The sequence below is a fragment of the Salvelinus namaycush genome, chromosome 3, assembly GCF_016432855.1.
Source record: "Salvelinus namaycush isolate Seneca chromosome 3, SaNama_1.0, whole genome shotgun sequence".
Taxonomy (NCBI): domain Eukaryota; kingdom Metazoa; phylum Chordata; class Actinopteri; order Salmoniformes; family Salmonidae; genus Salvelinus; species Salvelinus namaycush.
In genome coordinates this window covers 64,485,718-64,497,990 of record NC_052309.1, presented here as the reverse complement: position 1 = coordinate 64,497,990, position 12,273 = coordinate 64,485,718, and the positions used below count along the sequence as shown (strand labels likewise).

Here is a 12,273-nt window from a genome sequence, read left to right as displayed (position 1 = left end):
AGGTTTCGTGTGCGTTCACTCCGTCTTCCTCCTCCCTGTGCCTGCTGTTTCAACATAGCAACAAGAACCTGTCTTCCTGCATCTTCCTGCCTCCCGCTTTTCTCGCACTCTTTACCTTTTGTAGTGTGTGAACCTGCACAATGTTTTTACAATACATTATTTCAATACATTGTAAAATAATTCTGTATTTTCCCACACTCTACCCCAGCCAGGTGCAAATTGGGGGAGGGACACAACAAATAAATAGCTTTGCATGTGTGGCTCCTTACCACAATCAGTATGGCAAAAATCATCTCTGCTCAGAGGGACTTTGTTTTTTGCAGAGAGAGAAACTAGTGTGGAAGGAGTATCTTCCACTTTGGAAGAAGAAGAATTTTCCAAATATGAGGATCATGTCTCTGTCAATTCGGAGTCTGACAGTGAGTTGGAAGAAGACGATGAGATTGACCCTCAGCCAGCCCCAGGACCAGCCGTCAGCAGCCAGCCCAAGGACCAGCCCATCAGCTACCAGCTCATCAGCAGCCTGCAGGAGGAGAAATATGGATGTCAAAAAAATGCCCAAGGAATGAACCATCCTGCATGGCTGCCAATGTGATAAGGATGCAACCAGGGCTGACGCAGATGGTGGTTACTCATGTGCAGGACAAAAAGTCTTATTTGAACTGTTCATCCCAGACACCATCCAGAAAATCATTCTGGACTGCACTAATTTGGAGGGAAGGCATGTTTTGGAGAGAGATGGAAGGAGATGGACCAAACTCATTTACATGCATCCTTTGGGGTTCTTATTCTTGCTGGTGTTTTCAGATCCAATGGGGGAATCCACAGAATCTCTGTGGGATGCAGAAATTGGCAGAGAACTTTTCACCGCAACAATGTTTCTGGAAAACTTCCACATTATTTCGAGGATTATCTGCTTCGATAACTGAGACACCAGACCAGCTCAGCAGCAGAGAGACAAGCTAGCTGCAATCAGGTCAGTGTGGGACAAGTGGGTGGACCGCCTTCCCCTGTTTTATAACCCTGGGCCCAACATTACTGTTGATGAGCAGCTTATGACATTTAGAGACCACTGCCCCTTCAGGCAGTACATACCGTCTAAACCCGCAAAATATAAAATCAAAATCTTGGCTTCCTGTGATGCTGCTTCATAATATGCGTGGAACTTGCAAGATTATATGGAGAAGCCAGCTGGAGGAGCACCTGAGAAAAACCAAGGGATACAGGTTGTCCTGGACGTGACACAGGGATGCAATAACTTTTTTTACTTTGCACAAGATGGGACAGGAGCTCCTCAAGAGGAAGCTGACGATGGTAGGAACAGTATGAAAAAACAAGCCAGAGCTCCCACCTCAGCTGTTGAATACACAGAAGAGACCTATCAATTCCTCTAAGTTTGTGTTCAGACACATCGCTAATGTCCTACGTGCCAAAGAAAGGCAGAAATGTGGTACTCATGAGTACACTGCATAGGGATGGGAGAATATGTGGGCAGGAACATCAAAAACCAGAAATCATAATGGATTACAATGCCACAAAAGGAGGGGTGGACAATTTAGACAAGCTGGTGATTGGCTACAGCTGCAAAAGAAGAATCCTACGCTGGCCACTTGTGATAACATCTTGGCGTACAATGCGTTTGTCATCTGGATGGCATTGAACCCAGATTAGAACAGAGGGAAGCTCTCTCTTCAACATATCCCAAGGACACCAGCTTCTGCAGTCAGTGTGAGGAAGATTCAGGAGGAAGATGCTGGTGCTCCATTTGCCCGACCCACAGAACCAACAACTCCAATATCAAAAGTAAGTGTGAGTGATGTTGTTGCATGTGTGTGTGTCTGACTCTCCTACCTTGGCCTACTGAAACTATATATGTGAGTGAGTGAGATGTTAGTCAAATTCCTGAACTAAGTGTTTTCATCATTCTAGATTGCAGCCGTTAGCAACAAGAAGAAGCGCTGCGATGTGTGTGGACCCAAGAAGGACAGGAAGACACAGTACACATGCATCAAGTGCAAGAAATACATGTGCAACACACACAGTAAAACTCTGTCTCTCATGTGGTGTGTAGACCGGCCTTAATTTGTGTTCTATAGGGAAATGTATAATTTCCGTAAAATACTACGTAATATTTGTCCTTACAATTTGTTCAATTCAAAGCAATAAACATTAATAGTGATGAAAAACCTTGTTTCTTTTATATTTGTTCAAGATAAACATGATTTATTCCACCCATGTCTTCATTATTTAATAAAACAAATAGCGCTTTTATTGCTAAATGTGATCTACCAGGGGTAAATGGCAAATTTGAACCATGTATGCTGTCTTTATTGCTTGTAATTGATATAAGTCAACATCTAAGTATTGAGTATTTTTACGTAAATTGTTATGGCTGTATTGTTTTAAAACCCCAATAACGTTGTGGGGCCATCAGACTCGCACACATTGGGTGAATAACAAAAACACCACACAAGGGTTAAAATATCTGTCACGCCCTGGCCTTAGTATTCTTTGTTTTCTTTATTATTTTAGTTAGGTCAGGGTGTGACATGGGTATTTATGTGGGTTTTGTAGTGTCCAGGGTGATTGTAAGGTTTAGGGGGTTTATTTAGAGTAGTTGGGTTTATGTTTAGTATAGTTGTCTAGCTGTGTCTATGTTGTGTGTAGTTGTCTAGGAAAGTCTATGGTTGCCTGAATGGGTTCCCAATTAGAGACAGCTGGTTTCTGTTGTCTCTGATTGGGAGCCATATTTAGGGTAGCCATAGGCTTTAGTTTGTTGTGGGGAATTGTCTATGTCTGAACGTTTGTAGCCTGTGTGTGTGCACTACGTTTATTAGCTTCACGGTCGTTTATTGTTTTGTTAGTTTGTAAGTGTTTTGTTTCGTTTTGCCTTCTTCTATAATAAAAGGAAGATGGCTTATTTTCCACATGCTGCGTTTTGGTCCGTCTCACTCCCACACGATCGTGACAATATCTGTATTCCCAGTAATGTGAAATCCATAGATTAGGGCCTAATTAATTCATTTCAATTGACTGTTTTCCTTAGATGAACTGTAACTCAGTAAAATCTTAGAAATTGTTACATTTTTGTTCAGTGTAATAAAGGGATTTCATGCATCTACTATCGCATTTGCGGACTAATGCAATATAGGCTACTATTGCTAATGTGATGAGTAGACTGCAAAGTCATAATTTAGGTTAACCACATAACTCAATCACTGTAAGCAAAACAGAAAATTCTGAACAATGCATTTCTGAGCGCGTAATGACATAATCAGAGACGTTTCTTCTCCTTTCTTTGCACAGGAAACATTTAGCCTTTTTCTAAACACATTTTATGCAATTCTACTACACTTTATATGACTGGAGAAATAAGCAACATTTTTCAATACTGTGTGTCAGTAGCCTACTCTGCTGACACACAAACAGATGAGTAAAAACGACCTTGTCTTGAACGTAACTATATAATCTAGGCCTACAAAAAGGAGTCACAAATTCGACAATATAACATCCATCTAGCCTGGAGGAGGGAATTGTCTCCCCAAATTTTGGGGGATCCAATGATAAAGGCAGTGAATATGGTGCACTCATTGGGGATATGGTTGATGCTCTCCTCTGGTGCCAATAAGAGGCTACTGTTTACTCAAATGGGAGTTCAGAAGACAAACTAGAGTCCTTTCTTTTCAGCAATAGCCATTTGCTTTCTAAACTATGTTTTTCCCATGATTGTATTTTGAAATATTGATATAGGCCTACTAAACTGCTTTTCACTGACTGCTGCAACTCAACAATCAACTATTTTGTCGTCTATTTGCCGCCTGCTGCCCAAATTACTCATTTAAAACAAACAGCTCATTTTTAAAAGAAGCTAATGATTCTCTATGGTCAAATCAAATTCTCTGGTGTGGTATTTGTAATGATGTTATTTATTTCTGTATAAGGCACAAGTAATTATATAGCTAAGTTTGGAAATGTCATTCTATTTACATTAGGGGAAGCTTATCTTCCCCTAGCCTACTGGCTGCGCCGCCTATGCCGACATCAATATATAAGTAGCCGGTGCATAAAAGTGGCTGTGAGGCTTACAAGGCCAAGTTCAAATGCCGACATCAAATTCAAAGCAATCGGCGAACTGCCTAAATAGCTGACCTGAAGCAAGCTGCTGGGTACTATCTCTGCTCGATGCTGAGCGAAAGGTACACAGGCTGGCAGCTTCCCTCCGAGCTAATTGATGCATAGTCTTAAAGGCAGCCGATAGATACGCTAAACAGACGTTGCATTTTAATGGTGGATTTGAATGATTTTGGTCAACTTTTTTTGTAGCCTACTTTTACATTTTTGGTCTTAAGCTACACCCAACTGACACACCTGCCTGTGCTACAGCATTGTCCTAAGCAGAGACATTAACATAATCATCTTCATCATCTTCACTGTTAATTTTCTCATTCGACCACCCGCAAACATTTCTTTGAGTGTTTCCCTCCTCGTTGTCATAGACATCCTCTGATTTTCCATAGCTCTGCCCTTTTTCCTTCTCATTCTTCTTTGCACCCTTCACTCCCTCCAGACCTCTCTGGCAACAGACGTTTTCAACATTCACATAGTCCTCTTCCTCTTCGTTGTCCTCCCCTCTGTTGTGTCTGTTGTCAATACCTGTTGCATAACAGTTCGCTCATGAATATTCGTTACAGCAAACTCAAGGGGGAAAAGCCTTACAAAGAAAATTATTTCAAAAGTATTTGGGCCGAATTTGAGATGCTGCTTAACTTTTCAGGCTCAAGGTGTAAATCAAGTTCAGAGTTTACAGTATAGTGATATCACTTACATTCTCCCTGGTCAGTCTCTGTAGATGGCTTTCTGTTCATCTTTGTCCTCCAGATGACTAGACAGATGACTAGAAGAAGCAGAAACAGCAGTGCTACCCCACCAGTCCCTCCAGAGACAATGATGGGGACCATGAATGCTGAAGAAAATGTAGGTATTTCAAGATTTAGACCTACAGATCAAGATTTGTAGATGGCAAATTCATAGGATATAAAAACAATGAAACGGTGATTTGAAGGATTATAAATCTTACAATACTATGATTCTTCTCTCACGTTTTTAAACACGTTTTTTTAAAGCATGCGTTACTTTACCTCTAATGGTGACAGCTAGTTCACTATTAGCCGACCTGAATGACCGGGTGGAGACGTTGACTACATAGCTGCAGCTGTATTTCCCCTGGTCTGTATACTCTGCAACAGGGAAGTGGAAGGAGGCAGAGTGGTTGACTGCTGGCTTAGTTTCAGTCCTGTTGGACCCAGAGAAGTCCAGATAGAAGAGGCCTCCAGGATACTGTGGCTGAATGGAGCAGGTGATGGAGAAACTGTGGCCCCTGATCACCTCTGGCCCCTGAGGTTCCCAAAACATCCCTCCATTTGGAGGACTGAAAGAGATGTTGGGCTGTAGCAGGACCACTGGGAAGGAAGTAAACAGCAATTTGAAAGTCATGTGATTCCATATTCACACCTTCTGACTGAGAAATATGTGTGTGATGGACAAGGTAATCAGTCTCTCGTCCCTATCAAGGCTCTGAATTTTAAATACACTGCTCAAAAAAATAAAGGGAACACTTAAACAACACAATGTAACTCCAAGTCAATCACACTTCTGTGAAATCAAACTGTCCACTTAGGAAGGAACACTGATTGACAATAAATTTCACATGCTGTTGTGCAAATGGAATAGACAAAAGGTGGAAATTAAAGGCAATTAGCAAGACACCCTCAATAAAGGAGTGATTCTGCAGGTGGTGACCACAGACCACTTCTCAGTTCCTATGCTTCCTGGCTGATGTTTTGGTCACTTTTGAATGCTGGCGGTGCTCTCACTCTAGTGGTAGCATGAGACGGAGTCTACAACCCACACAAGTGGCTCAGGTAGTGCAGCTCATCCAGGATGGCACATCAATGCGAGCTGTGGCAAGAAGGTTTGATGTGTCTGTCAGCGTAGTGTCCAGAGCATGGAGGCGCTACCAGGAGACAGGCCAGTACATCAGGAGACGTGGAGGAGGCCGTAGGAGGGCAACAACCCAGCAGCAGGACCGCTACCTCCGCCTTTGAGCAGGAGGAGCAATGCCAGAGCCCTGCAAAATGACCTCCAGCAGGCCACAAATGTGCATGTGTCAGCATATGGTCTCACAAGGGCTCTGAGGATCTCATCTCGGTACCTAATGGCAGTCAGGCTACCTCTGGCGAGCACATGGAGGGCTGTGCGGCCCCACAAAGAAATGCCACCCCACACCATGACTGACCCACCGCCAAACCGGTCATGCTGGAGGATGTAGCAGGCAGCAGAACGTTCTCCACGGCGTCTCCAGACTCTGTCACGTCTGTCACATGTGCTCATGTGCTCAGTGTGAACCTGCTTTCATCTGTGAAGAGCACAGGGCGCCAGTGGCGAATTTGCCAATCTTGGTGTTCTCTGGCAAATGCCAAACGTCCTGCACGGTGTTGGGCTGTAAGCACAACCCCCACCTGTGGACGTCGGGCCCTCATACCACCCTCATGGAGTCTGTTTCTGACCGTTTGAGCAGACACATGCACATTTGTGGCCTGCTGGAGGTAATTTTGCAGGGCTCTGGCAGTGCTCCTCCTGCTCAAAGGCGGAGGTAGCGGTCCTGCTGCTGGGTTGTTGCCCTCCTACGGCCTCCTCCACGTCTCCTGATGTACTGGCCTGTCTCCTGGTAGCGCCTCCATGCTCTGGACACTACGCTGACAGACACATCAAACCTTCTTGCCACAGCTCGCATTGATGTGCCATCCTGGATGAGCTGCACTACCTGAGCCACTTGTGTGGGTTGTAGACTCCGTCTCATGCTACCACTAGAGTGAGAGCACCGCCAGCATTCAAAAGTGACCAAAACATCAGCCAGGAAGCATAGGAACTGAGAAGTGGTCTGTGGTCAGCACCTGCAGAATCACTCCTTTATTGAGGGTGTCTTGCTAATTGCCTTTAATTTCCACCTTTTGTCTATTCCATTTGCACAACAGCATGTGAAATTTATTGTCAATCAGTGTTGCTTCCTAAGTGGACAGTTTGATTTCACAGAAGTGTGATTGACTTGGAGTTACATTGTGTTGTTTAAGTGTTCCCTTTATTTTTTTGAGCAGTGTATATACAGTGAGCGCCAAAAGTTTTGGGACAGTGACAAATGTTTAGGCTCTGTACTCCAGCACTTTGGATTTGAAATGATAAAATGAATATGAGGTTAAGTGCAGACTCCACTTTAATTTGAAGGTTTATTCATCCATATCGGGTGAACCGTTTAGGAATTACAGCACTTCTGTACAACGTCCCCATTTTAGGGGACCAAAGGTATTGGGACAAATCCACCTACAATTAAGGTCAAAAGTTTTACAACACTTACTCATTCAAGGTTCTCTTAATTTTTACTATTTTCTACATTGTAGAATAGTGAAGATGTCAAAACTATGAAATAACACATATGGAATCATGTAGTAACCAAATTAGTGTTAAAAAAATCAAAATATATTTTATATTTGAAATTCTTCAAAGTAGCCACCCTTTGCCTTGATGACAGCTTTGCACACACTTGGCATTCTCTCAACCAGCTTCATGAGGTTGTCACCTGGAATGCACTTCAATTAACAGGTGTGCTGTGTTAAGTTAATTTGTGTAATTTCTTTCCTTCTTAATGCGTTTGAGCCAATCAGTTGTGTTGTGACAAGGTAGGGTTGGTATACAGAAGATAGCCCAATTTGGTAAAAGACCAAGTCCGTATTATGGCAAGAACAGCTCAAATAAGCAAAGAGAAACAACAGTCCATCATTACTTTAAGACATGAAGGTCAGTCAATACGGAAAATTAAGAACTTTTAAAGTTTCTTCAAGTGCAGTCGCAAAAGCCATCAAGCGCTATGATGAAACTGGCTCTCATGAGGACCGCCACAGGAATGGAAGACCCAGAGTTACCTCTGCTGCAGAGGATAAGTTCGTTAGAGTTACCAGCCTCAGATATTCCCGCCCAAATAAATGTGACAGATTTCAAGTAACAGACACATCTCAACATCAACTGTTTAGAGGAGACTGCGTGAATCAGGCCTTCGTGGTCAAATTGCTGCAAAGAAACCACTACTAAAAGGACACCAATAAGAAGGAGACTTGCTTGGGCCAAGAAATGAGCAATGAACATTACAGGTGGAAATCTGTCCATGGTCTAGAGTCCAAATTGGAGATTTTTGGTTCCAACCGATGATCTCCGCATGTGTATTTGGTTGAGAGAATTTTATTTTATTTAACTAGGCAAGTCAGTTAAGAACAAATTCTTATTTACAATGATGGCCTACCAAAAGGCCTCCTGTGGGGATGGGGCTTGGATTTAAAAAATGTATATATAAATAGGACAAAACACACATCACGACAAGCGAGACACCATAACACTACATAAAGAGAGACCTAAGACAACATAGCAAGGCAGCAACACATGACAACATGAAAGCAACCAAGAGTGTACAAAGCTGTCATCAAGGCAAATGGTGGCTATTTGAAGAATCTCAAATATAAAATATATTTTGAGTTGATTAACACTTTTTTGGTTACTACATGATTCTATGTGTTGTTTCACAGTTTTGATGTCATCACTATTATTCTACAATGTAGAAAATAGTAGAAATACAGAAAAACCCTTGAATGAGTATGTGTTCTATAACTTTTGACCGGTAGTGTATATGTGCATGGCTTCTTATGGCTGCAATCACGTTAACGGGATGATATGACAACAGCCAGTGAAAGTGCAGGGCACCAAATTCAAACAGACATCTCTTATACTGTACCTTTATTATTCCCCACAAACCCTACCACCCTTCCCCCAATTGGAGTAAACAATAACACTTAGGCTTCTACCTTCAGTTTATACATATTATACACATTTTACAGATACTATCTATTTTAAAATAGTTCTATTTTGTTTGTTTTTAGTCCTTCCATTTTGATATCTATTTGTAACTATGCTATTTCACAATTTCTGAACCTATATACATTTTACAGACCCATTATGTTTTACATTGGTTCTCTTGTCATTAGTCCCATTCTTCAGCTCCATTCAACCCCTCCCATCTATCTCTTAACAAGATCCATTTTGGATTTCTATTTGCCATATATTTTTGAACTGTGCTGTGATGCTTTACAAAAGTACTGAACTTTTCTATTATCATAGCTTCTACAGATTGTAAATTAAAGAAACATTTTTGCAAAAATAATTATTATATTATTGATTGACTTTGACTTTTCAAATCACCCAGTATTGCTATCTGCAGCGTTAGTTCTAGGTAAATGTTGCAATTCTTCAGCCATTACTGAACCTGTGACTAAAAACGAGCTACATATGGACAGTACCAAAATAAATGATCTAATGACTCTGCCTCCTCACAGCAAAATCTGCAGAGCTGGGAAGATTGTATCCCCCATATACATAACATTCGATTGGTTGCAAGAATTTTGTATAATAATTGAAAAATTTGACGTTTTGAATCCGGCATTGTTTTGCATGTCAATTCATAAACCATGTGCTCAGGAATCAGTACATTGAAAATCTCTTCCCAACTATTTTGCAATTTATATGGCACAGTTGTACATTTTTTGGTCCTTAAATAAAATTGGTATATGTTTTTATTTATCACAATTTTCTTGCCTCTTACATTTTTGTGGTAATGCTGCAATTCATTGGTTGTAATTCTGGGTAGAGCAGACATTTCCATATGTCTGTGTTAGCTGCATGTGTGACAACTCCACCAGTCCTATTTATGATATAATTTACAAAAATTATACATTTTATTGAAAAATAAGTTCTTTAATCAGTTAGTATATTTGAATATAACCACAATAGTTGTTGTATTATTTGTTCTGTCTTTTCATGTGGATTAAACTGAAATTGCAACCAACTTTCTAAGGCTTGTTTAAAAAATAACAATATTGGAGATGATTTCATTTTCAAATAACCGAAAGTGAGCAGTTGTAATCTGAATAAAGGGAAAAAGGCCATTCTTGAACATGGGGTGAGACATTCTTACTAATTTACTAGAGAACAATTTCGGATTTAAGTATAACTTTTGTATGACTGATGCCTTTAGTGAGAGGTCTAATGCTTTAATATTTAATAATTTCTGCCCTCCGAATTCATATTCTTTATATAAATAGGCCCTTTTAATTTTGTCTGGCTTGCCATTCCAAATAAATGGAATATTTTTTGTTCATATAATTTATAAAGCAGGTCACTAGGTGTAGGCAAAACCATAAGCAAATAGGTAAACTGTGACATGACTAAAGAGTTAATCAGGGTGATTTTTCCACAAATAGAAAGGTATTTTCCTTTCCATGGTAGCAAGATCTTATATATTTTTGCTAACTTTCTATAAAAATGTATTGGAGTGAGATCATTTCTTTCTTTTGGGATTGGATACCGAGTATGTCCACATCCCCGTCAGACCATTTTATTGGTAAACTACACGGTAATGTAAAAGTTGCATTTTTTTGTGATCCAAAATCCATAAAATTAGCTTCGGTTAGTGGAGACTGAAACGAAAACATATTCTTAAAGTACTTTACTTCCTCTTTCAAAATATCATTCGGTGAATCATGCGTGACTCCTTCATTTGTAACAAGTTTCAATAAAAAAAAAAAATTGGTAGCATTTCTATGTTGAAGATGGAAAAAGTATTTGATAAATTTTTCCCCATATTCCCTCCAATTTGCTTTATTTTTATAATATATTACACTGGATCTTTCTTGAAAAAGTTCCTCCATGTCTTTTTCCTCAAACTTATTCTGTGCCTCTATCGTACAGTTTTTATTGCTAGTTTTTATTGCTAACTGTACTGTTAGAACTAAATTGCTTTTGTTTTATAGATGAGTACTGAATTGCATGGCCCCTAAAGGCACATTTAAAAGTGTCCCATACAATAAGGGGATCTGCTGTACCTATGTTATGTTTGAAAAAGTAAGTTATAAATTCTTCTGTCCTAGTTATAAACAAGTTATCATCCAGTAGGCTTTGATTACATTTCCAACATCCTTGCCCACGTGAAAATTCTGTAAGAGTAATATATATGCCAACTATGTGATGATCCGGCCGCGTTCTGTCCCCTATCAACACTTTTTTAAACTTTTGGTGCCAGAGAGAATGACATAAGAAAGTAAACAAGACGACTAGCTTAATTAAGCCTCCGCCATGTATATCTCACTAGGTCAGGGTATTTAAACCTCCATATATGCACTAATTCCAACATGACAATCATGATTTCCTTAAGTGCCTGAGGGTGATAGTTTGTAGGGTGATTTCCTTTATGTTCCATAGAGGTATTTAAAAACTTATTAAAATCCCCCACCATAATAATAGAGTCTAGTGTTGCTTATAGAGTTGATACATTCTTATATATATTTTCAATTAAGCTTGGATCATCAGTATTTGGACCCTATAGGTTAATAAGCCAAATCTGTTTACTGTCCAATAAGATTAAAAATAATCCATCTACCTTAATGATCTGTTTGGACAATTTGCACATTTGGATCAAAATTACTGTTAATCAATATCATCACCTCTTTTGAATTTCTTTGCCCATATTTTGCCCCACAGTCCTTTTTACACAAAACTTAATCTAAAATTGTTGAATGAGTTTCCTGTAAACAATAGATATTATATTCCTTCTCTTTTAGCGAGGTAAATACTGATCGTCTTTTCTTATTATCTGCTAAGCCATTACAATTATAACTGGCTATACTTATTTCACCACTTACCATAATGAGACACAAGTTTACATTCTATTTATCAAAATATATGTCTGTAAACATACCATTAAAAAGTAACATGATGATTGAGTGTCTATATAGCTGAACCACGATATTTGCATTGCTACTAAGTAAACCTCCAATTGGTCCCCACTATTCCACCCGCTAAAACCCCTCTCCTCAACCAGAGTTGGGTTGTCATCCCAATGCCCGGCAGACCACCCCCCGGATCCCATAGCCTCAGAGAGACCGGGACCCATCCTTCGAAAAGAGCACAGTACCACCCACAGAGAAGCAGATCAACCGCCATCGCCCTCACCTCGATTTGTATTATATATAATAATCAAAAAATCTATTTATATTTTAAAATCCTGTTTCTTATTTTCCATAATTAGCTATTAATAGTTGTAGTAATGTAGGCAATTTATGCAAAGGATTTTTACCTCTCACCAGTCTCACCATTACCAAAATTACAGTATGGCAAGCA

At 39.9% G+C, this 12,273-nt stretch overlaps 1 protein-coding gene across 1 annotated transcript in view; it reads right to left on the bottom strand.

Moving 5' to 3' along the window:
- Positions 1-12,273, bottom strand: part of LOC120043977 — a 68,271-nt gene that overhangs the window by 37,955 nt on the left and 18,043 nt on the right. The window contains exon 7 of the mRNA XM_038988572.1: positions 5,139-5,459. Coding sequence (XP_038844500.1) covers positions 5,139-5,459 — 321 coding nt within the window. The remainder of the gene's footprint in view (positions 1-5,138; positions 5,460-12,273) is intronic.